The sequence below is a fragment of the Arvicanthis niloticus genome, chromosome 7 (assembly GCF_011762505.2).
Source record: "Arvicanthis niloticus isolate mArvNil1 chromosome 7, mArvNil1.pat.X, whole genome shotgun sequence".
In the NCBI taxonomy this organism is placed as follows: Eukaryota; Metazoa; Chordata; class Mammalia; order Rodentia; family Muridae; genus Arvicanthis; species Arvicanthis niloticus.
In genome coordinates, this window is record NC_047664.1 from 73433245 (window position 1) to 73460026 (window position 26782).

General features: G+C 42.6%; 1 protein-coding gene across 1 annotated transcript; it reads left to right on the plus strand.

Annotated features, from left to right (window-relative positions):
- The first annotated feature begins 4996 nt into the window (after positions 1 to 4996).
- Positions 4997 to 26771, plus strand: Nipal1 (NIPA like domain containing 1). Its single transcript, XM_034508146.2, has 6 exons — positions 4997 to 5129; positions 13991 to 14257; positions 15963 to 16019; positions 19619 to 19709; positions 22402 to 22562; positions 23297 to 26771. Exons 1-6 carry the CDS (start codon positions 5084 to 5086, stop codon positions 23923 to 23925), a joined length of 1251 nt encoding a protein of 416 aa, XP_034364037.1. The 5' UTR covers positions 4997 to 5083; the 3' UTR covers positions 23926 to 26771.
- Positions 26772 to 26782: the final 11 nt, after the last annotated feature.

A 26782-nucleotide genomic window follows, 5' to 3' on the forward strand; every position in this document is an offset into this window, starting at 1 on the left:
CTGCCTAGTGGGTTTTTATTAAAATTGTGTTGCCAATTTTCCTCAGGGTTATAATACTATAAGTTTCTCATTAGGATTAAAATAAGACACAGTAATGTGGCTCTCTGTGGAAGTCTTCAAATGCCGGGCAGGTTGTCACTGTAACTTTTAACAGCCAAGTAGCAAGGGAAAACTATTTTGTAGTAATACATGTGTTCTTACAAACTTGCCTGATTCCTTTTAAAAGCTGAAGTTTTTTTTTTTTTTTTTTTTTTTTTTTTTTCTAGCTTACAATATCCGTTTCTAGGATTAGTTTAGGACAGTCTTTTCTAATCCTTCTTCACAAGTAGGATGTGACTCTGATCTGTCCAACAGATGAATTCACGCAGCGGGACGTTCTCGTCCTCATGATTTGCCCGTCATAGGACTCTTTTCAAAGTGTTGTAACGGGCTAAATAAAATGCTAGGAGCAGTCACTCCTGAACACCCGTGACGAACAGCAAAGCTGCTCTGAGGTCTAAGAGTACACTCGAGTCCTGTCTTCAGAGACTATGCCGAGGAGAGACACTATTAAGACATACCGGGATGCAGACCTGAGGGACCATATGCGAGGAGCACAAATTCTTAAGATGGAAGGAAAGTGAACTAGAAGACTTTGGGGAGAGGTGTGATTTTTGCTGAAATCGAAGTTATGTAGAAATGTTGTCTGTATCTGTGAAACTGATAGTAGGGGGTTTTCCAGTGGACTTTAAAGGTGTCAGAATACTAGGGGTAGTTTTATTTTTCCCTCCGCGGTGTGATTAGCTTGACTCAGTCTCCCTATCATCGAGTTTCTTTTCCTGGGACCTGCAGTAACCTTGACTGACAGAAAGAACAGAGCCACATGGATTATCTACTTTCAACCCGGCCCTCTGCCCTGCTTTGTCAGCTTCCTCTAAGTCCTTATAATCCTATTTAAAGTGCCTGTAACTGTAGAATAGATGCTCATTTGCATGCAACTGACTGTTTACAGATTTTCATTGTTTTAAAAATGTGATTTGAGAAGTTCTGGCTCTTGAGTCTGTTCTTCAGTAATCTGTCTCCTGACCCACCAAGGCCTTCGGACAGCACAGCCAGTTAATGACATCTTGGTCTTTATGATCGTCATTAAAGCTTGTGTAATTAATTGCTTAACAGCTAAATAACTATCTTCCCTCTAAGTACTGTAAACCCTCTGAGTTTAGAACTGTCCATTATTTGTCTATTTCTCTGCAGGTGGAGTATGGCTCACTCCAATGCCTAATTATTCAGCCAAGTACTTATGAAGCACCAGGCTCTCTTCTAAGCGCTAGAAAGGTAATAGCTAACGAAACTAAATTTCTACCTTGATGAAGCGAGCCTTCTGACCATGTCAAGACAGAACCAACATAGCAGGGCACACATAAGTCAGGTGTGATGTGTGAGGTGATAAAGGGGGAGAGATGGCATGAGGGAGTGCCCAGGACAGGCTTCTTTTAGGGGACATCTGTGTGCTCTGACAGAGCTAGCCATGGCCACTTCTTGGGGGTGAGACAGGATCTCGTTGGGTTGCCAAAGAAAAGCAGATTGTCTTAATCGAGGGGAAGAGGGAGTTAGGGAGGTGGGGTCTGAAACGAAAGGTGAGGCAGGAAACAGGAGGCTGTGGCAGTAACTCAGGAAGAGTGACAGTGACTCCAACCAGGGTGTTGGGGGAAGGGAGTAGGGGTGGAGGAAGGGTCAGATTTTGGATATAGACTTAAGGCAGAGGCAATAAGATCAGCTGATTGGTTGATTCGGGTTGTGAATGAAAGGGTGGTCCCTAGGATGATGCTGGACTTGTTTGACTTAAAGCAATTCAAGACGAGATTATTTAGTTTGACAGGATGGAAAGGCCATCATCCCTGACTGGGGTGGAGGGAAATTTGGAAACAAAGCTTGCATGTGTGTCTCCTAATATTCTCCAGACTGAGTGAAGACCCCCACATTTTCTTAAATGTGCTTTCGTAGTTAGGGTCAACCCAAAAGAGATGGGCACTGCAGCTCTGAAATTTCCGGGTATTTATTTGGAAATAAATAATTTCGACCTGAATGTTAACAAAAGCACAACACAGCAAAATGTATGTGATAATGCTATTGTAGTATTTGCAGTTAAATCAGCAGTTCATGGAGGCTCATGACCAAGGATGTTGGGTTCCCTTGAGCCGAAGTTACACATGGTTATGAGTAGTAGCCAGATGCAAGTGCTAGGCACTACACTCAGGTTCTCTCCAAAACGGCATGCACTGTAACTGCTGAGCCATCTCCCAGCCCCTTAAATACATATATTATTAAAGGACAATAAGTGTTTAAAATCAGTGATCTGAACATTCATATTGAAAACTACAGAACATAAATTGAATTCAAGGTATAAGGAAGAAAATATTCAAAATAAGAACAGGAGACAAAGAATTTTAAGTCCGCAAAGAAAAGCAGTTACTTCTCAGGAAGATTTTGAAAATCAATGACCCCTTAAAAATAGACTTATTGGGTGCAGCGGCAATAATAAACTAAGAGCAGTAAGCTAGTGCTACACATGACGTGTCTACAACTTATCCCCCATCCTGCCTCCCAGGTGCTGTCCCCTCTGCCTTGTCCTCACCTCCTGCCAGAGAATGGCAAACTCCCCCATAGTGTGGCAACGGAGGTAAAAGGCTCACACAGAGGCACTCTGCAGACCTGCCCAAGCTACAAGACAGTGTGGCTTTGCATTGCCCTCCAGCTCTGGGGCACTCCAATCTTCAGTTTTCACGACTATCACTGGATCTAGTAACCTTGCACAAAGCCCAGTAAGTGTGAGTCTACCTGTTAGAGGGCTTTGTTTACTGTCACATTCTAAGTTTTGAGTCATCAAAGGATTTCCAAAAATCAAGAGTGGGTTCACGGGCCAGGCAGTGGTGGCGCACGCCTTTAATCCCAGCACTTGGGAGGCAGAGGCAGGCGGATTTTCTGAGTTCAAGGCCAGCCTGGTCTACAGAGTGAGTTCCAGGACAGCCAGAGCTACACAGAGAAACCCTGTCTCAAAAAACCAAAAAAAGAAAAAAAGTAGGTTCATTGGAGATGTTTAAATGTTATTCTTCCTTGAATTAAATAATATATTCTTGGACAGGGATAACATCAGCCCCTAATTAGTGCAGCAGTGACATCCTGTGTGGTATCCATATATCTATTCATCTAGAAATAATGGGTGAAGGAAATTCATAACCGACTTCTGCCTAGGACACACTGGGCTTGTGCTGTCCCAAGCAGTGACCTTGAGTGAATTTGCTTATTTTTCCCAGAGGGTTTTCTCACATACTCAGAACTGAGATAAATAAGATTTATAGCAAAGTACTTCCTGCCCAAAACAGACTGTCATCTCAATGTTCAGGAGAGGTGACTCAGAAGGTAACAGCACTTGCTGCCCAGGCATGAGAACCAGAGCCCACATAAAAAACGGTAACATGGTTTACACCCATAACCCCAGCATGCCGGAGGACAAAAGCTGAAGGATTGCTGGGGCTTGCTCACTAGCCTAGCTCGGGCTCAATGACAGGCCCCGTCAGGAAATAAAGAGTGATAGAGCACATGCCCTCTTCTGGTTTCCACAAACATAACGGCATGTTCACTTGCATACACAATGCATACCTCAGATCAGATTTATTATCATTGCCAATCTGTGATGAAGACAAAACTTGAAACCTGACGTCAAAAGAAAGCATCTAAACAGATGTCTTCTTCACAAGGCTCCCTATCCAAAACTGGCTTCAATCGTCCTTGCCACTTTCACCTGTTCTTGTCCCCGCCCTAGTCTTTTTTCACAAGTCACGCCCATGGGAAAAAAGTATGCATCCTAGACTATTGACTAATTTGGATTTAAGTTTTGGCTCATAAGCCTAAAAACAAGAAAAGCAAGATGGACCTCTGCAGTGAAACTCTTAGGCAATAACGTTACTAGCTGCTCGTGAATACCTAGAGCCGATGGGAGTGCAGTTCAAGTGCCAGGGCGAAAGGCACCCCACAAACAAGGCACCCCACAAACATGCACGCTCTCTCAGCTCTTCCTGCTGAAGCCCTCAGCAGGAAGTGTGACCATTTCTTTTCTTTCTTTCTTTCTTTTTTTTTTTTTTTTGGTTTTTCGAGACAGGGTTTCTCTGTGTAGTTCTTGCTGCCCTGGAACTCACTTTGTAGACCAGGCTGGCCTCGAACTCAGAAATCCACCTGCCTCTGCCTCCCAAGTGCTGGGATTAAAGGCGTGTGCCACCACCGCCCGGCTGACCATTTCTTGAGGTATAAATACCTCTTGGCTAAGTTACTTCACCACACCTGCAAACTGTAGCTAATAAATTGTGCTGTGCGATGGAATGAATCTATTCATTATGTATGTTATGCAGTGCATTGCTAGAAGGCCATGAACTTCAGCGTGGGAAAAAGTCGTCTCAGTTTGGGCATTGCTGGTCCCTGAGAAGCTTATTTCGTCTATGACTGGGCGTGGAGATAAGACAGCTGGGTGGGTGGAGAGGGAGATGCCTGCTTGTTGAAAACAGGTAGGCACGGGTATTGTAAGACAAGGAAGACAGTGGCGTGCATAAGAGAGCGCAGAAGCGCCAGGCCTGTTAGAGAAATCACAGAGGACTCAGCGCAGAACTCCAGCAGACCGCGCCTTTGCCTCACAAAAGTCAGTGATGAAAAAGTCCCACAGACGTCGGCCAGCACTCCGTCCGCTCCAGGACAGCCAGAAGGGGGCCTCAGGGCAGCCTCTCCATCACTAAATTCCCCGAGTGGCTTCAACAGCATCCACGCTGTGACCTCATCGCCTCCTAGACAGGTGTTTCTGGACTAAGCACCTGTGCAGCTCCGGGTCCACCCTGCAGACTTAAGGACTCCAGCGGCGACAAGCAGTGGGCGGAAAATGAGTCTCAAACCACCCTGATGCCCCACCTAGTCACTCTCATTGGCTGAGGCTGCCACGGGGGCGGAGACAGCGCACACCCTTCGCTGACTCCACTGCTCCGCCGGAACGAACGACGGTCCCGGGACGTTGTTGTGTGAGAAACTATTGCTAGCACGGAGGAAGCCCGGTCCCCAGGCCATGGGGGCACAGTTGAGGCTGCCACCCGGAGAGCCCTGCCACGAAGGTAAGTGTCAGCCCCGGCGGTGGGACACTTGGGTCACTTGGGTAGCTGGGAGCACAGATGCTTGGTCTCGAGATAAATGTGCGCATTCTTAGGGCGGTCTTCTAGTCACTTAGTATTCCAGTCGTCCAGTCGGCTGTCCCAGCAACGGGACAGTAAGTACTTAGCTGTGCCCGCTGCACTCCAGACTCTGTGGGGAAGCCCAAGTGGGAGCAGGACAGAGGTGATGCCCACTTGGTCCCCGGGCTGGCCCAATGTTGATTACGTCGTGCTGAGTGTGTGGCGGGGAAATTCGGGATGCTTACTGAGAGCAGATTCCAGGGTTTGATCTAGGAGAACGTTTCCTGGCTCAGCCTCAATTCCAGAGTACACGGTCCACGTCACCTGCCGGGCAGAGGACGTGCCGGGGAATCCCGTGGGCTTCCCACGCTGCTCCCTGAACTTACTGTGCCAGAGTCCCACTCAGAGCTCGCTCAGGTATGACTTACTGGGTAATCTTTTGAGTAGGGCAACTCCTCCAACAGGGAACTGGGTGTGCCCTTTTGTAAATTCTTCCTCCGGGCCAGACTGGGATTACCAGCCCACACCTTGCCCTGTAAAATCCCTGGGCACCGCCCCCTTGACCTTTGCCAGATGTTCTCCACATCCACTGGCTTCCTGCAGTCTCAACACAGAAGGTCAGAGTGAAATGAATGAGAGTAAGGGGAAAGGTGGGGCAATCTTGGGAAATGTGCATTGCAAATGAAATTATCATTTTCTACCTGTGTCGGGGCAAAGGCCATTTCTAACCTACTTGCTTAACAACTCCAAGAAGCTGTCTGATAAGTCAGGCGATTTACAGTAGTTCCCAGCCTAACGCTAGGACAATGTAGCTACGGCTCCCATGTTGTAGACTCCCCAACCATAAAATGATTTCTTTGCTACAACATAACTGTAATTTTGCTACTCTTATGAATCATAATGCAAATATCTGCTATGCGACCCCTGTAAATGGATCGTTCGAACCCCCAAAGGCGTCGAGAACCACAGGGTGGGAACTACTGTTTCTGAAGTTCCTGGCAACATCCTTCATGTCCTTTCTTCTTGGCTTTTCCAGCTTATAACTTAATAGAGGGATAGAAAGAAAGGGGGTGGAGAGAAGGAAGGGAGGAGACTCATTAAAATCCAACTAGTAAGAAAGGGGAGAGGTATATACAATTCACCAACTGTCCCCAAATTGAGACTGGTGGTCCCTAAGGCAGCTGCATTTGGATTATTTCCTAGACAGTCATGTACTTAATGACAATTGGACCCTTTTCTAAATAATTCTGGAGCCACAAAGTCAGATCGGCACTAATGTACCCAGCCCTTGTTTGTTCAGGGATCTGTGAGCAGATTGCACCCACTCATTTGACCTCTGGATATTTTTCCTGCTTTGCTCATACACTTAGTAACTACAAGAAATATTGGAGCTCTGTGTCACCCCGTGATTAATTCTGCAGGAAGGTACTGAGAAGGATGGGAGAGGCTAATCTGTAATTTCAGTAGTAGGAGACTAGATTTTAGCACCAGAATCCACTTGGTTCTCTTTCTTTCTCTCTAAAGTGGAAAGACATCTTCCTGTTGATAGTCAGAGTAGGTGGCACAGGGATACCTCAGGAAACCCACAAGGTGGACCCTGGTGGGGCATAAATAGATCTGCTTTTCATTGATTTGTTTGAGGTGATGAGAAAGAATCCTGTGAGCCAAGCAGTGGCCGACGACCTAGCGATCAGTCTGTTTACTACCCTGATGACAGGAAGTTCCCAAGAAGCAAATGATCTGATAGTGTACTTACAGCCGTGGCAAAGTCTAACAGTTAATGTTAGAAGGTACGGGTGGTCTGCAGATTGGGTGGCCCAGACCCTTTAGAGAAAGTGTTAATCTACCTGAGACCAGAACGATGAGCTAATCATGGAGTCTGAGAATTGTTTCATAAGATGCCCCAAAGGAAAAGTTACAGTAGTACTTTGATTTCAACTTTTAAAACCACGACTGAATACTTCAAAAGATCTTGTAACCCCAAATTATCTCAAAAAAAAAAAAAAAGAGAGAGAGAGAGAGAGAGACAAACCTAAATACACAGAAAGGGGTGGGTTTTTTTTTTTTTAATTTGGTTTGATTACTATTTGCAAGTGTTCTAACAACTCAAATCAAGTTCAACAACCCAAACAGCTTTTATTAGCAGTGAAAACATGACCCCAGGCATACAGAATGCAAGCATTACAGCCATCACCGGGGACACTCCAACTGCACACACATTTTGTGTCAGAGGCTGTGGAGGTGATGTTATGATGAACTCAAGGACAGATATCCTGGGCTGCCAAAAGGACACTGATAAATTCTCATATCTGAGGAGCTCTTAACTGATTTGGGGTTCAAAATGCAAGCTTCAGGCAGAGAAGAAACAGGTTTTCAAAGTTTTTTTTTCACGGAGTGAGCCACTTTTCCAGACCATAGCTAGACAACAGAGGGAAATGCCTGTGATATTTAAAATTGACCTTTTCTATCTTCCTGACCTGAATGTCTTTGGTTTTAAGAAGAGGAATCAGGAGCTAGAGAGGTGGCTCAGTGGCCAAGCGCACTGACCGTTCTTTCAGAGGACCTGAGCTTGATTACAGCATCACAAGACAGTTCACACTCACCTGTAATTCCAGTTCCAGAGTATCTGACACCCTTCTCTGACCTCCGAGGGCACCAGGCATGCATGTGGTGCACAGACATACATGCAAGCAAAATACCCATATACATGAGACAAAAATAACTTCAGAAAAGTTTTAAGACAAGGCAATTGAGGAATCGTGACTCTGAGAATTGGCTGTACCCTTCTCTTCTGCTTCGATACTGATATACATTGTACAATCTTGATTCAAGGCATTCATATAAAACATATACGTTCACACTCCCGCATAACTAAATTCTGTAGTTTTGATTTCCATCTTTACAGATACAGAAACTGAACCAGAGAATTTAATATGGCTTCATAGTTAATGTTCAAATTAAACATGGCGTTCTTTGGGCCTGTATTTCACCTGTAGGTGCATACAGTACTTTGCATGGTGCATCCTTCCTGAGTTTACATCACAGCCCTTATTCCAGTGTGGCAGGAGTGAGGAATGGGGAGATAACTGATCATAAGAGAGGAGGCCATGATGTAGGAAACTTCATCCTGAGCATCCTTCATGGAAAATGCTTATGATCAGAAGTATTTGTAGATAAAACTGAATTTCCTGATGTGGAATTGTTCAGTAATGTCCTATCAGTGCACCAAAGCTTCTGTTTTGTAGCATTTGGGATTTTCTGGATGATGGATGTCCAACCTGGAGTGGCTGTATATGAAAGAGGCCTGAAAGTTCACCCCAAGAAAACACAAAGAAGGGGAGGCTGTCACCAGGAGTCTGGGAGTCTGAAATCAGGCCATACTGATTTCAGACTCCCAGTCTCCAGAGCTGCCGGAATTAACTGCTGCTTGCATCATCAAAGACAAGGGACTAACAATGCCCCACACACCCCATGGCCTCTGAGACATGAAACGTTTCTTAGAATTGGACACATCACTCTTTCAAAAAACACATGTGACAGGCATTTCTCAAAATCTGTGAAACGATGATAGTTTTTACTACTGAGACACTTTAATCTTCTGTGTAAACTATAACTTTATCAAACACTCTGAAAGAGATTTCCTTCATGTCTTAAGACTACAACACAAGGTGTTTCAAAAGATTTTTTGCGTGCCTAAATTAAGCACTACTTTAAAAACATCTCTCTAGTCCTCAAAAACTAAACAAAATTCTCCACTAAAAGTCGTTCAGAAAACACTGTGGTGTACATTGTTGAGCCCAGTATTTGAACTAAAAATGATTTTAAAAATTTAAAGTGTGCATGCAAGGTTACTGGAATGTTAAGTTCCTTCCCTGCATTTTCATTTAAAATTGTTTGTTTATTCATTTTAGGGTGTTTTTGTTGTGTTTTGTTTTGTGACAGGGTCTCACTACATAGTTTTAACTGGCTTGGAATTCACTATGGACCAGGCTAACCTTGAACTTAAAGAGATTCACCTGCCTCTGCCCCCAGCACTGGATTCAGAATGAGCACCACCTTACCTGGCTTCCTTTTTACTTTTTCTTCAAAAGGAAAAACTAAGTAACCTTTCTTACAGATGGTAAAGTGTGAAAACAGCACTAGTTATTGGAACACCTGGGCCAGCAGTCCTTTGTCACTTCCTGCCACTCCCCACTCCTCCCTGCCACTCCCACTCCTCCCAGCTCCTCCCCACTCCTCCCAGCTCCTGCCTGCTCCCCCAGGCCCTTTAAGTAAAGAAGACCTTAAAGATAGGCCTTAAGGTGGCACATGCCTTTAATCCCAGCACATGGGAGGCAGAGGCAGGCAGATCTCTGTGAGTTTGAGGCTAGCCTGGTCCACAGAGTTTCAAGACAGCCATGGCTACACAGAGAAACCCTGTAACCAGCCAACTAACAACAAAAGATAAAAGAGGGGTTTAAACCAGCAGCATCTTCTCACCTCCATTTTGAAGCATTTCGTGGTTGCTTCATGGGCTGCTGTGGTGGGAGTTTTCCATTGCAATTCACTTGGTTAGGAAGTGCTGGGGATCAAACCTACGGCCTCCCTGCCTCCAAGCCAGGTAAGCCCTGTGCCTCCGAGCTACACCATTGGCTTCAGTTCTGTTTGGTTAATTGAAATATAATTAGCATCTTTGCATGAGAGAGTTTATACATACATCTGTCCACTGCGATGTCTAAATTTCTTTTGTTCCAATTTTGTTCTAATTTATATCTACCCCATATTCTGTTCCAAATTAGCCTAAACAATTTATCCTTCTCATTCTGCCTTCTCTGTTTATTCTAGCTTGCTGTGCTTTCATTAAAATCATCTGCTCTGTTGCCTGTCCTGTTGACCTATACCTCACCAGTTCGCAGAGGAGAAAATAACTAGCCAGCACAGCACCTTGGGTGGTATGGATTCAACAGCTGTTTTGTTGAGCAAATCCATAACCATATGGATGTGCATACGCTATAAAACATAAGCTGTGAGAAGAAGTGTAATTGGTTGGGAGCACTAAATGGGGTCATTGGCTGAGAGGGAATTGAAAGTTTCTTCTGATTGTGCCTGCGAAGAACAGCTGTGTGAGCAAGTGTGGTGGGCGTGTGTGTACTGCGCTCTGCCACTCAGCTACAACCTCAACCCAGGAGGAGGCTTTTCAGTGCCAAGAAGCAGCTCGCCGTGTGTGCCGACACTGTAACGGACTAAATCATAGCCACTATAAAAGCTGTAAGGTGAGGACGACTAGTTTAAGACAGGTACAGGACAGACAGCCGGATTTAGTAAAGTTCTGCAGACAGAGGAAGCTGGACCACAGGTCTGGAGCTTCTGTATAGGGCGGGTGAACTAGACTTTCTCTGAATATAAAGGGAAGCCAGTGTAGAGCTTTGGAATGATAACAGAATAGGACCTTGGTTTTTTTGGTTGTGGTTTTTTTTTTTTTTTTTTTTACCAGCCCATCTCACCCAATCTTGTGCCAACTGCTCTGTGACTACATCTTGTTCAATCTCCTTCCTGTCTTCCACCCCACTGACGACACAGACCCGTTACCCCTCACACATACTTCTGCCTTGAATTTTGTCTTTTACATGTAACAGAGATTTCTACCTAATCCTGTTTTCAAATTATGTGTATGTATATGTAATGTATATGTACATGTATATGTTTGTAGCCTTTACTGCTTTTCTTGGCATTTAAACATATTACATGGTTCACTTCTCTAGCCCTTCCCCATTAGAATACGGGAGAGTTATGTTCACCACTGTGTGTGTTCATAACATGACATAACATTCATGGCAGCTAAAAGACAATAAATATTTGGATAAATGAAAGTGTAACTTGTGCTGTTTGAGGGATGAGTGAGACAAGAATATATATAATATATATGATATTATATGATATGATATTATATGATATATGATATATAAGTATTATATATTATATGATAATATATTATATAATATTATATAGAATATTATATATTCTATATAATATGATATTATAAATTATATAATATATTATATATTGTATATATTATATATAATATATATATATATTGCAACAAAAGGTCAGAGGTTAGCAAGTTTCAGAGCATGTTTAGTTTTAAAGTTTAGGGTTGACAGGAACTGAGGCCTTATTTTAATTGGCATGGAAAACTACAATAGAGTCAGTGAGACCAACCAAGGAAGGTGTGACCTGATCGACAGCGGCTCAAATCTGGTGAATGAATTGTAGTGGACAGAAAGATGCCATTCAGATTTCCTATGTCTGCTGTGAGGCAGCACATCGAATTCAGAGCATACAGCAGGACAAATCTGCCCACCTCATCATGGGGGAGAGAGGAAAATGACAGAGTTCTTTAATGCCCCCTGAGGCAGGCACACCTCCATCGACCCAAAGACCCTTCCATCCCAACTAGACCCCACTTTTGACCTTGCCACTATCTCCTGGTAGTACCACCTGGGGATCAGGCCTTTCATGTATGTTAAACATCCTAACTATACCAGGGGAAGAGCATGTGCCAACCATGGGAGGGCTGACTCATCAACCATAGAAGACTAGATGGTGAGACAACTCAGTCTTCAACCTGGGAGTGCATTGCTGTGATTCTTTAAGATGAAGCTTTGCCCAATCACGGACTTCCCAGAGATCAGATAAAATCTACCATAGACTGTACAATTAAATGATTCTCTATAGGTGTGCGTAGCTTTGGGAGATGAAAGCGCTTTGCCTTTCTGTGAACGTTAAGACTTCACTGGCTTTATTTATGTTATGTTTATCATTTTCTGAAGTAAAAAAGACTGACTTGGGTTGCTTAGCTATACCATTCCCAGTTACCCAACTTTGGCACTGTCACAGCAAGGAAGTCACTTTTCTAAGGAGAAATGTGTTAACAAGAATCCAGGGTCAGCATTACTTGTAAGGAGTATCTTATCTCTTAAATCGAGTGATTTATTTATTTTTTTAACAAATGGCACATATCTGCTATTTTCTACTTCATATTTAAAGAACAATAACACCAAAGAAGTTAAGCTAGCGCTCTGATGGCAGAAATACAGCTCTGTATTCACTTTCAAAGTGACTGTTGAGTACACGCTTTAAATGACTGTTACAGACTTTCAGTATGGAGTAAGGTCTAGCTTCAAGTTCTTCAAATACTTTGCTTCTTGGGATCATGAGACACTGATTAGAGATAGCTTTGCACCCTTTAAAACCCTCCAGGGTCTCTGCCCACGTAGTCTACCCTGCCTTTCTGTTCCCTGTGCCCTGGACCCCTCCAAACCCTCATTCCCCCTCCTCCGGTCACAGCCTCTGTGGGCGTTCCTCCATGAATACACTCCCAAAGCATAAACCAATCTAAGTTCTAAGGTCAATAACCAAGCAAGGTTTTTATTATTTCTCCTGCCATAAAACCCCCAGCCTTCATGTCAGTCATGAGAGAACTTGGAAAATGCAAACAAGATGATTCGTGTTCCCTTGGCACCACTGTCCCCACGCCCCTAAAGTGTAGGAAATGTTTTTTGCTTCATCGGCTGCTTAGAAGCATATTGTTTTTCTGGAATGGAGTCCACCCACCCTGACTTCAGAGATGAAATTCTGGAATGGTAGTGCCGACTCCATAGTGAGGGACAAGAATGTGTTTGTTGGCAAGTTCAATTCAAAGTTTCCTCAGGAATGAATGTAATCAGAGTCGTAACTAGCAAAAAATGCCCAGGCTCTCTTTCCATTTGTCTGTTGTTGTTTCTTTGGTTGGCTGTTTTTTTTTTTTCTTTTCTTCTGTCTCTTCCTGTAATTCAGACTGACCTCAAAATTGTGAGCTTAACTCCCAAGTTCCTGGATTCCATTTTGTGTGTGTGTGTGTGTGTGTGTGTGTGTGTGTGTGTGTGTAGAATAAATGATGTTGGGACACTTTGTCTTTTAAAAAAAAAAGGAAATAAGATGAGAAAGTAGAAGATTTAGTCACAATGTCACCTTGTTGGTTAGTTGTTCAGGTGGCAGACTATCAGGAGTTTCTCATGGTGTGTGACACGTTTCTCTTTCATATTTTAGAGTTTAGCCTAAAAATTCCAGTGTACAGAATGGGTCTGTTCTACTAGTTTTGCATTCTTACTAGAATCTTATTCTTTATAAAACCTACTGATGTTTAATTCATTTTTCTACAAAATTCTGTTTATTCAGGAGCAAGTCAATTAGTTAAACTGAGAAACGATTTTCTTTGGGCTAAGCGGTATGCAAAATTAAAGTTCAATGCATTTTCTGGAATGCACAGTTCATACCCCATGAATGGGTCAGCTAAATTTCCTATAATAGGCTAATTAATAGGACAGTGGCACGGCGGTGGCCTTCTCCACCCGCCTGTCACAAACCCTGCTTTCTGTGAGAGACTGATCATGAGGAATGAGGTGGGTGGGGGTGGGGGTGCCGTGGTGAGCTGTAGAGCCCTAAGGCAGACCTAAGTGTACACTACCATTTCCAACAGGCTGCTTCCTTACTGAACCCAAGACTCATGTGCTGCAAGGTCTCAGGGTTTATCAGAGGACTTGGACTTTCACGTGAAGCCTCTCGTCTCTGAACAATGACAACTAAATAATCTTTAAGTCATTTTAAGAATGTGGGAAATCCGCATTGAAAGTGTCTGTTGGCCTGTGGACCGCCTCTTAGGCGGGAGGGAGTTTCCTGTTTACAATAGAAATGTGTTTCCATTCACCTCAGGTCTGTCTTTGGCAGACAGGAGTGCGAACACTCCCTTGCATTCTTACCATCCCCTTCTTCTTTCTTTTTGCCAGGATATGTGCTGTCTCTGGTCTGCTCCAACTCTTCCCGGGCTTCGTGTGAGATTACGAACGTGTCACAGCTGCTGGCTCATCCTGTCGTCTACACGAACCTGAATTCCTCCCTAACCAACTTCAGCGTTTCAGCAAGTGAAGAAAACAAATACAGTCTGTATGTGGGCTTGGTATTGGCCATAAGTTCCAGCGTTTTTATTGGCTCAAGTTTCATACTCAAAAAGAAGGGTCTCTTGCAACTGGCCAACAAGGGCATTACCAGAGCAGGTAAGGAACACATCCAACGAAGTCTTCACTAGTGCTCTTGAAATAGAGCATGCGCCCTTCTACCCTAAGAGTAGGCACAGAACTCTCTTCCCCCTACCCTTCGTCCAGCCGACTCATCCCTCTGAATCCTGCCATAGCCCACCACCCTAGAACGGTCTCCCTCCCCACTGTCCTTCAGTTTCTATCACTGAACCAACCAGTTTCCTTCACTGCCTCTAAGATATTGTGTGTTGCGTGTATTGTTTAGTCAGCACATTTATTTGTTTATTGATAGTAGACTCATAAACCACGCCCCTACAGTATTCGGCACCCACCAAATACTTGCTGAGTCAGCGGACAGTTAATGGTGGAATCCCGATATGTATGGTGGCATTTCAGACTCTGAGTAGCCTGTCTGACTGCCTTAGCCGCACATTCATGTTCACTTTCATGAAGTATCATAGTGTAAGAAACTCACACGTTTTCCTACGTCAGAATGGGAAAATAAATGGCTATGAGTGTAAACAAGTTTCTAAAGAAATAATGAGACGAAAGATTTACTCCATCAGAAAATATACTATAATGTGGTCTTAAATGAAAACAATTTGGTACTGGAATTTAAATAAAAAGGAATTGTTGAAGATGTACGAGTGGGAGGAGATTACACATGGCAGCTAATATATAATTCTTCAGACCAGTGAAGAAAGATAAATTCATAAATTAAAAGTGTTGAGACAACTGGGGAAAAGTAGAGCGAAAAACCAGTGAGAATTCTACTTTTTACCATTCTGCAAAACACATGCCAGATTGAACTTGAAATACAGTCTTAAGCATAAATTTGTTCTGTGTAAAGGAAGAAGGTATTCTATGTAGTTTAAGAGATTTTCTGAATGGATGCATAAAATAAGTCACATACAGACACCCTCTTTGGAAATAACTTACTGAAACTAAATAATTAGATCATCTTGATGGTGAGGAGAGCTATGAAATATAGGACACAGTGTTATAGAAACTCTAATATATAAAGAACAATAAGGAGAAAATACTAAAGAAAGAAAATAAACTGCCTTGCAAGATCATCTTTATTGCTTTTGTGTCCTGCTTAGTTTAGTTATAACAAAACCATCAAGGTGAGAGTCAGGTAGTTACATGTGTTAGAACCGAGAAAATTCCATTGTCTATAGCCAACATGTTAGCAGTGACTTGGGTCACAGGTAGCTCACAGAGGGATGACCCTAGGCAGCTTCAGAAAAGCTTGTTGTCCTCTTCAGTATGTCAAAGTGAAAGATAAGCAGGGTCCACCTGTCCGATGCTTGCTGTTCTTTAACTGGCTTTTCCAAAGTCTCAAAGGCTCCATATTAGTTATCTTCTTCCCACTAGGACCAGTGTCAGCTGCAAGCTATGGTTTAGGTTTTAATTTTTTTTAACTATGGCTGAAACAAGTTTAGAGTTTATAAAGCCCTATGCCTGTACTGCCAACTGACATCGTCAGAGAACCAAGTAAAATTTCATACACGTCAAAGGAACTTTCCATAGAAGTCAATGGTAGCAGAAAGCTTGAAAAGACCTTGGGAAGGACTGAGAGAGTGTCCTCACTCAGAGAAGACACTTGCCAAGTTAGGTGACCAGAAGCCTAGCCTTTTCCCACATGCTCAATACCTTTCTGGGGAGTCAGAGCTTCTACCCTCGTCTCCTGAGGTGACTCTTATGTTTTGCTATTTCCCAGGGCAAGGTGGACATTCTTACCTCAAGGAATGGTTGTGGTGGGCAGGACTCCTGTCAAGTAAGTATGAAGCCCATGAGTCCTCATGCTCAGTAACTTCCCTCCTCTGGAGGATGGACCTCTATTGGAAGAAGATTGGTGACTTAGCATACTACATCTATTTATCTACAAAGAGGTTATTTCACTCTTTTTGACAGAACCTGCTCTGTGCTTTCACAGAATGCAAATGAAGATGTTAGTGTTTTAAATATCACAAACATCTCCTCTTTTCCCCGGGTGAATTGAGAAACATCTTCCCTCCTGGATCTTCAGAGTCCTTTGTTCCTCGTTTATTTATTTATTTATTTATTTATTTATTTATTTATTTATTTATATTTTGTGTCGTATGAATGTTTTGCCTGTGTGGCTATCTGTGTACCCTGTGCATGTAGTACATGAGGAAACCAGGAGAGGACATCTGATGGAGAACTGGAGTTACAGACTGGGTGAGCCACCCTGTGGGTGCTAGAATTAAACCTGGGTCCTCTGGAGGAGCAGCCAGTGCTCTAAACCATGAGCCATCTCTTCAGCTCCTTTTCTGAGTTCTTACTTGACTTTTTTTGGTTATCCTAACTGAACATCTACCCCACGTTTGGGGGCCAAAATGTCTCGGACTGCTCTATCAAATGTTGGAACCCGCACTGCCAAAAGCCTTGGGGGCTAAATTGTTAGAGCCCACACTGCCCCAAGCTGCTCCAGTCCGTGGGTCAGGGTTCAGCAAGAGAGAGAGTGAGGACAAATGCAAAGAATAGAGACCAGACAGAATGTGATTCAATCCCATTTATTCTTCAGTCTCTCTTCTTCTCTCCAAGTCCCTAGTTCCTAGTCCTAAATTCCTAGTACAAAGTCTCAGGTCTTAATCCCAGTTCCAGCTGTAATAAGTCTCAAGTCCTTATCCTAGTTCTAAGTTGCTAGTCTCTTTCCCAGTTCCAAGTTCCAAGTTACCAGGGTCTCCAAGTGTCTAGTTCCTAGTTTCAAGTCCAAGTACTTTCTTCTGTCTGCCTCTCGCCTTTTATATGTCTCATTTCTAAGTCACACCTTTAAATCACGCCCTTAAGTCTTGTCTCTAAATCACACCTTTAAGTCACGCCTTTAAGTCTCACACCTTTAAATCTCACACACCCAAGGGAAGATCCTGGGTATCTAAAACAAGATGTTATAAGAGTGTGCTCAGCTGTTGTAGGCTGTTGTAAACAAGTCTCTTGTCAGGGTCCAGATGGCTGCAAGGATGATAGCCGCCTTCTGATGGCTCCCCACAAACATTCTCTTGTAAATGGGTGTGTCTTCTTTATCAGGACCAAGTGTAGATAAATAAAAAAACAATTATTTGGATATTGACACTGGAGTAAAAGTTGTAACATTTGTCCATCTGCATTGTTACATTGTTACCATCAGGCAATTATAGTAGATCGGCATCCCCTGATAGCAATCCTTTCTCACAGGCTGCAAGAAGTTAAGTCATAGCTTTCAGGTCTTAGCCGCTTTGAGATAGAAGTTTATCAGGGCTCTCTTTCTCCCACACTAAGTTTAAGGATAAAAACAGACCCCTCAGGCCTGAAGCACTTCCAAAATACTAATATGATGTCCTCCTGGGAGGCAGGCTGTCTGCTTTGCCACTCTTCCTGACTTCCCCACCTCCCCCTCTTACCTCCCACAAACTTGCTTCAGTGCCAAGTCAGAGTCTTCCAAAGGCAGGACATCATCATAAAGTAGCTTCACGTGGCTCACAGCTCAGCTCTCTCTGTACCCAGAACCCTAAAGCCTCCCTGTTTCCCAAAAACAATTAACTTATTCCAGCATCAGAGAAATCATATTGTAAAATAAAACCTGGGGGCTGGAGAGATGGCTGGACGGTTAAGATCACTTGCTGTTCTTGCAGACTGGGTCCCAGCTCACAACCATCTGTAACTCCAGTTCCAGGGGATCAAAAACCTTCTGAGCCTCACAGGCACCATGTGCACAGGCATGCATGTGAGCACACCCCTCATACACATAATTTTTCTTAATTCTTTTTTAAAAGAAATAGCCCAAGTACCTTTTCCCTAATAAATATTGGAAACTAAAAAGGTTGATATTTAAATTTGTAGAGCCCTTTCTATTTTTAAGGTGTTTTTGTATTCATTGGCTGAGTAAAAGTCGACTGGACTACCCTGGGAAGGTTCCAGTAGAGATGATCTGAGTGATTCTCTTACTCTCTGTTCGTGTCTTCCTTGCATCTCCTCAGCCTTCCCTCAGGTTTTCAAAGGAAAATACAAGGGCTGGAGAGATGCCTCAGTAGTTAAGATAACTTGATGCTCTTGCAGAGGATCTGAGTTCACATCCCAGCACCCACACAGAGGCTCACAACTATCTTCAATTCTAGTTCCAGGGCATCATGACTGTCTCTTCTAATTTCCATAAGCCTCAGACACCCACAAAATGTGCAAATATACATACATGCCAATACTTGCATACATGGAGTAAAAATAAATCTTAAAATGAAAATCTAAGGAGAAAATTGTATGGCTATGTTTACAATGCCATGTAAACTAAGCAAAAAAGCTTGTAATAGTATGGATAAGAACATACACTGGGGTTCTGTTCAGCTATTAGCATGTGAAGTTAAGATTTGCATAGAACAACATCTATAAAACTAGAAACCACCTTAATATAATAATTTAATCATACAGTATTTGAATATAAAGGCACCAAAGGAAACTGAATAGTCTGGAAAGGGTACCATGACTTTTTTTTTTTTTTTTTTTTTATGAGAGAAGCCTTCTAATTGCTCTGTAAATTTAGATCTGTCTTTATGGTGTTCTAATGCTGAGTATTCAAAGAAAAGGAATATACTCTTCTGTTTTCTCTCTCCACTATGTGTTTGCATGTTGCAGTTGGACAGCATGGAATACTACTATCTCTGGAGAAGTATCCCCCTGTAGTCTCTGAGAATAAGCTGGCTTTCACACAAAAGCTAGCTCTTGGGGGGGAGTTTCCTTCCCTCTGAAAGTTATTTGCAATATCGTAGTTGGTGTGGATCTCAGGTTTCTCAGAGACGATTACATTGAGACATCCATCCTTAGGACTTTCAAGCAGCTCCTTGGGTCTTCTTGAGCTTCTGAGACACCATCACTTGCCTGTAGGTCATCTCCGATTCAGAGATTCCAGCCACGGGCCTGTGGTGGGGATTCCTGGCTATCTGCCACACAGACACCAGATCCTTACAAATCCTCTCATATTCTAAGATGCCGATGTTGTCACTGTGGTTAAATTGCAAGTGGGGTCATTTCCAACCCATTATTCCTAAGCAATCCATTCGAGTGACCAAATATGTTTATACTATCTAAGTGGCTCAAGTCTCCATGGAAACCCTTGTAATCGCACATTTGTCCATCTGCATTGGTAGATTGTTACCACCAGGCACATTTGTTCATCAGCATTGTTACATTGTTACCACCAGGCAGGTAGCTCAGCATCCCCTGATAGCAATCCTTTCTCACAGGCTGCAAGAAGTTAAGTCAATGCTTTCTGGTAGGTCTTACCCGCTTTGAGACAGAAGTCTGCTGATAGCATGAGCCATTTGCTTGTTTTTTCTGATGCAGCTACAATCCCATGTGCTCATATTTCTGCTTGCTTTCCAGTGGGAGCTGGAGAGGCTGCGAACTTCGCTGCTTATGCCTTTGCACCTGCCACCTTGGTCACTCCACTGGGGGCTCTGAGCGTTCTCATAAGGTAAGAGAACAACAGAGAAATTAGCTTCTGAGGCTAGTTCACTATGGCCGGCAGCCTTAAACCACAAGAAGCGTTCAGCTCAGAAATCACAGCACAAAGAATTACAATGGAATCTGAGCTCTCAAAGCCCAGACAATCCCAACAAATGTCTGGGACTCCTAAACTCTTAGAGGTGAGCGATTTAGAACATAGGCATAAAGGGCTGTTTCTTGGGCTAAGAAATGACTTACATGCAGAAGGTCTTGAGTTCAACCCCTGACAAAGATAAAATCTAATCTTGCCTCTAAAAAATTACAAAAATAACTTAAAAAAACCACAAAAAATAGCAATGAAAATGGAAACTACATTGTTGTTAATACAAAACCAAAAAGACAAAAAGCAACACCCCCCCCTCCAAAAATACCCCTACCTGACAAGAACACTTGACTCACTGCTCACAAGTGCTCCCAAGGTAATTGCAATTTATGTTTGTGACAGTTCAGTGAAGCCTAGCCAGAGTGTGTGACCGTTTTAAACCTTTCATCTGAGTAAATTGTGAAACTTCTCTGACTCTTTCTTGTTGCCATAGTGATTCATGGCTATGGTCATCAGAAGACTTTAAAAGGCATAGTGTTGAAGTTACATTTCAACTCTTGCAAAATTTCCATACCCCTGTAGTAGGATTCCCTGTTTTATAGTATGTGGATGTCCTAGTTTGACTTTTGTTACTGTAATAAACAACATTACCAAGATCAACCTAGGAGTAAAAAGGGTGTACGCGCGCGCGCGCGCGCACACACACACACACACACACACACACACACACACACACACACACACCATTGAGGGAGGCTACAGATGAAGCTCAAGGCAGAAACTGAAGCAGAGACTGGACAGACACTGCTTACTGGCTTGCTCCCCACAGCTTGCTCGGCTTGTTTTCTTATACAATCCAGGAGCACCTCCCTGTCCTGGGTTGTAACACTCCTAGTGGACTGACCCCTCCCACATAAATCATTAACCAAGAAAATGCTCACAGGTTAGTCTGAAGGAGGCAACTCCTCAATTGAGGGTCCATCTCCCCTCTAGTTTGTGTCAAGTTAACGAAAACCAAGCAGCACAGTGGGTCTGGCTGTTTTTGAGTTGGTTTGTATTGTGATTCCAGTGAATGTGTTTGATGAGCTGTGAACTCTGCGTGGCCTGGCTACCATGGCTACCATGTCATTGCCTTTGTCTTTTCAGAGTCTATAAAGTATGTGTATCTAGTAGAAAGCTTCTGCCTAGGCCTCCCTCTTCTCCTTTCTGTCTTTATAGAATAGAGAACCAAAATTAGTTTTCACTGGGGCAGCAGTCCCACAAGTGACCACTAGAGGACAACTCTGAAAAAGCACCTGCTAAAAGTCTTGGAGTCAAATGGCACTATAAATTGAAACTAGCAAAGAAGTAGGCTGGTGGGCAGGAACCACAGCCATCCTCTTGATGTAGCAGCCGGATGGCCTACTCTGGTATCCATGGAGGTGCCAACCTGGAGCATTTTGAAAGCCAGTCGTGAAATGCAAAGCATTGGTAACTTTTGATAGGCAGAAATATCCAGGTGGGGTTTTCTATTTGACAATCTGCATGGTTGAACAGGTCTGTGTTAGTTATATATCAACTCTACTACCTAGGTACATATCACTCATGTGTGTGTGTGTGTGTGTGTGTGTGTGTGTGTGTGTGTGTGTGTAATGAAGGCCAAAGGGCAGCCTCAGGTATCATTCCCCAGACACTGGACACCTTTTTATGTTGATACAGAATCTCTTACTGAGCTGAAGCTTGACACATAAGCTAGGCTAGCTGGACGGCAAGCCTCTGGAACTCTTTTATCTCTACCTCCCCAGCACTGTGGTTTTAAAACTATGCCCAACCACACTGGCTTTTTTTTTTTTTTTTTTTTTTTTTTTTTTACAAGGGTTCTAGTCATGAAACTCAGGCATTGCTCCTTTTGCTGCCAGCACTTCACTGAATGACCCATCTCCCTGGCCTGGAGTGTGTATCTTTGAACCATCCATGGTCAGCTGTATTCTAAATGGACAGATTGAACACCCCTAATTCAAAACTCACAAAGCCAAAGTGCTCCCAAATTTGAACCATTTTGAGCTTGCATAGGATCCCGTAAGTGAAAAATTCCTTACATGACCTCATGTGTCAGACTTCCGTCACAACATGGGCCCATCAAGCATCTTGTGTAAGACTGTCCTCAGGTAAGTTTGTCAAGTTTACTTGAAGCATAGATAAATCTTCTGTTTAAGCTCAGGTCCCTAAAAGATCCCATACATGCAAATAAGCCATATCCCAAAACACCTTCAATCAGGGCATTTCAGGAGCCAAACATTTCAAAGAAGGGATGCTCTGTTTCGGCAGTGAGCTGTAAAATATCTTCCATTCCAGTTACTTTACAGGAGATAAGACAATAGGAAGCTAATTAGGCTCTAAGAGGTAATGGGGGAGTGTCTGTAGCATAACATGTCTAGAATATCTCCTGGGGCATAACAGTGGTAAGATACAAACACGTAACCATCATTTCTGAATAATTTGGGTTGTTCTGGTATCACATAGCACATTCTAGTCAGCTCTGTGGGGTACAGAGCAACACATGCTACAGCCTCTAAGCTGCTATGGCATCAGAAGGTAATTGAACAGCCAGTGATTCTGTTTCTTTCTCTCTCAACAGTGCAATATTGTCTTCCTATTTTTTAAATGAGCACTTGAACATTCACGGGAAAATAGGCTGCATATTAAGCCTACTGGGGTCAACTGTGATGGTTATCCACGCCCCACAAGAGGGAGAAGTCACGTCTTTGCATGAAATGGAAATGAAACTGAGAGATCCAGGTCAGTGATTCAGCCTTAAAAAAACAAACAAAACAAAACAAACAAACAAAAAACAAAAGGAAGAAAGAAAAAACACTGAAGTCATGATGTATGTATGCTTTTGGTTTGGTTTGGTTTGGTTTGGTTTGGCTTGGCTTGGCTTGGCTTGGCTTGGCTTGGCTTGGCTTGGCTTGGCTTGGCTTGGCTTGGTTTGGTTTGGTTTGGTTTGGTTTATTGAGATAAGACCTCACTATATAAACCAGGATGGCCCTGAACTTACAGTCCTCATTGCCAGCTGACATTTCCAGCATGACACCATGCCTGTCACCAGAGTGACACTGAAGGTATTCTACAAGCCTGCTATGGATTGTAAACCACAATGGGATTTGTTCCTGATAAGGTTCTCCAAGAAGTAACAATTTGTTTTGGGGTTTGTGTGTCCTTGCTACATGCTAACAGAGATGAGGCAAGTGGAGACAGAAGATTTATAATGAATGCAAGTCCCTTCCCCCTATCCTTTAAGTAAACATATAAAACACTCTATCTGCCAGGCCTAGCAGGGTTATTGTCCAGATTCAAATAATATGTTTGTGAAGTGCTCTGCGAAACCACTAAGGAGCAGAATGATGCTTATTTACTCTCAGTTGTTCTAAAATCCTGTGTTTTTAAATTTGTGACTAATAGTACCTTGGTAAGGTGTGGTCCTGTTAGCATCTCCTGAGTCTGATTCTTTCTTTCTCCTCCTAACCTAACAGGCTTCATTTCCTTTGCTGTGATCATCTCCGTGATCTCACTGGTGCTGATTTTGATTGTGGCCCCGAAGAAAGGACAGACTAATATATTGGTCTATATTGCCATCTGTTCTTTGATCGGAGCGTTTTCCGTTTCTTCTGTCAAAGGCTTGGGAATTGCCATTAAGGAACTGCTGGAATGGAAGCCTGTTTACAAGGACCCCCTGTTCTTCATCCTGTTGGTTGTGCTCGCACTTTCAGTAACGACCCAGATTAACTATCTCAACAAGGCCCTGGACACTTTCAACACGTCTCTGGTGACTCCCATTTATTATGTGTTCTTCACATCCATGGTGGTGACATGTTCTGCCATCTTGTTCCAGGAGTGGTATGGCATGAAAGCCGGAGATGTCATCGGTACCCTGAGCGGGTTCTTCACCATCATCAATGGCATCTTCCTTCTACATGCTTTTAAAAACACCAACATCACCTGGAATGAGCTCATGTCTACTGCTAAGAAAGAAGTCCTTTCTCCAAACGGCCATCAGAGCAGTTATGTTTTACTAGAGAATGCAGACTTCTCAGCCTCTGGGTATGATGACGACATCACCCTGTTTAGCAGGACTGATGACCAAAGTATCCATAAACTTTGAACTTCAACCAAGAAACCTGAAGAGAAATAATACTTATTCTTGGAAGGTCTATTTGTGTGTTAGCATGTATGACACTGTACAAATCTTCTGGATGGGAGGCCAAGCAAAAAGCTCTTTTCTCTGTAGAGCCTCCAAATTGGAAAATCAACTTTAATCTTCTCCTAGAAGATTTGTGTCTTTCTTTTATGTTTTCAAAACCACTGAAACAGTCACTGAGCTCAACAGAAGTCAAAGGTGTACATTTGATTTGGCACTGCCAAGAGGTGCTTCATCCCTGCCTGGTCTTGGACTCAGGGTGACTAACAGATCTGTTAACTGTCTTCTGACTGAGCGGAGTCTTGGATGCCATTGTCCCATGAGTCATAATCTCAAGCTATTAAAACTAAGAAACGGGAACACTGGTGTATTGACCTCTGGTCTAAGCTACACAGCAGATAGGCAAAATGTTAAAGAACATACTGGACTAAAATGTTTATGGCACATATTTTTCTTTTCTTTTTCCCAAGCACACACACATGATCATGTCAGAGAATTTATTGGGTAATGTCAGCAAAGCATGTTTTCTGGAAATCCCAAGTGACTTTAGCTTTGCAATGACTTACAACAGCCATTTTGTTCCTTTTTCTTTTTTCTTTTCTTTTTCCTCTCTCTCTCTCTCTCTCTCTCTCTCTCTCTCTCTCTCTCTCTCTCTCTCCTCTCAGTGTTTCGTAGGTGGGATGTTTTCTATCAGCTTGTTTTCTCACTTGTTTATTTCAGACACACTCTTGCTATGTGACCCAGGCTGACCTAAAGTTCACCGTTCCTTTGCTTCTATCTCCTGAGTGCCTGGCTTAAAGGTGTGAACCACCATGCCAGCTGCTTTTTGAAAAAACTACTGTTCCATAGATTTCTTCTTGTTGATATAGAGGTTTTGTAAAAACAATCACTACACAATGTGAAGTTCATAGCCTGCCTCCATTTTTCTCAAAGGTCTTATCCATAAAAGGTGGGTCATCCAAAACTTAAAACAACTAACATGTTCCTTGTACAATCTTAATGTTCTTTTAAAACTGGCCATTTTCACCTTAATAAGGAAATTATAAACACTTTCTAACTTTTCAGAATGGGCACAGCCTACTGCTGTTTTCAGTGACAGATGCCTTTTTTTTTCTGTTGAATTCCTTATGACCACACTTTCCAATTCAAATCATTGATAAGTGTGTAGGGAGAGAGAAATTCCCTTTTTAAAAAAAAGTCCAAAGACATGTTACAGAAAGAATCATTTGCTCGTTAAAAATGTGCATTTGATTTCTCTGACTCCTTCTAGACTCATGCCCTTAGAATCTTCAACAAAAGTAACCGTTGCGTGCAGTAACTGCGCTGTGTGTTTGGGAGAGCTGATAATCCATGGGTATCCCGTGACTTAATACCTCAAGGCAAACACATGTTTACCATCTGTCACTCACTCACTTTGGGTAGCAGATATAGAAGCTGTGAACACACGTTTGTAGAAAATTATCTTCTGAAAGGGTAGTATGTTTGAAACCTGTACAGATTCTTTTGCCGGTTTCCCTTGTTGCTTTGGTAACTCCACTGGGTTCCCCCAGGGTCTTCTCTTGGTGAGGACATCAGTCATCTGTCTTGACATCTTTCCTCAGGTTGTGGCCATTCTCCATTCTAGTGATCTTAACTTTTAGACATTTATTAAATGTCCCTTGTTACTTGACACCTTAGCTGTCAAGTTTTGCCCTTGGTACATTGTTCACAGGTCAAAGATTCCTGGAACACAAGAATTCATGTGTCTTGGGTTAGAAAGCGAACTGGTGTTGCTATATACCAGGAGAAAGACTAGGAGATTTAATCAGTTGCCATATATGAAGAAACAATAAAAAATGGCAGATATTTTCAGAGCTCTGGAAAGATTGCTGGTGAGCATATGCATTTTAAAATTTTAAATGTTACTATAGATCTAATACCACAGCTGAATCTTCCTCAAGTAGGAAGATACTGCTCAAGAAAGTAAACTACCGTGTCCCTCTATGATATTCGGAACTGCTGTCTCTTACTCGTGTGCAACTGAATGTGTGCCCTTGTCATGTTATAGACACGAGTTATGTGGTGGATATCAATGTATATGTAAAGAAAATGATTTTGTCTTTTGAATTATAACTTCACTATTAGGTCAATGGTTAATCATTCTATTTTTAGTCCAGAGTAAAAGATATGCATAAAATTCAAACATTGGATTAAGTTAACATTTATTTTTTTAAAAAAACAAAGGAAGAAAATACTAATTAACATACATGGAAAACTTCTTATAGTGTGCCCAGTAAATAATAGGCAAATCAGTAAAGTGGATTCTCATTGAACGGGAGTTCTAATCCTTGTTCTTCTTATGAGAAAGAGGAGGACCACAGAGCACAGGTTTGTGGGAATTCTTCATCGTTCCTCAGTTTCAGTCACATTATTCATTTTAGACAATCCGAGTGAAGGCAAAGTCAACATTTTCCACTCTCCATCACAATACAGAACCATTCCAACAAAAATATTTTCCCTCGAGAGGGGGAGTGCAGCTCAGTGCTCCCTCGGCATGCACGCAGGCACTGGGTTTGATTCTCAACATGAGGAGGGAAATAATAAAACCAGTGGAACCAAACTAAATGTCACCTTCACCTTTGAAAGCTTTGGAGGTGGGGGGAGGGGGGAGAAGGATAATATGAATATGTTGAATGTTCTCAAATATTTTTGATAAACTGTTCATAAAAGTTTATATTTTTCAACTGTTTATAAGTACTATTCATTTTGGATAGTTTATACATCTGTAATGTTTCTGTATATTTCCAATAAAATAATATTGTTTTATTGTGCCTTTTGGTAC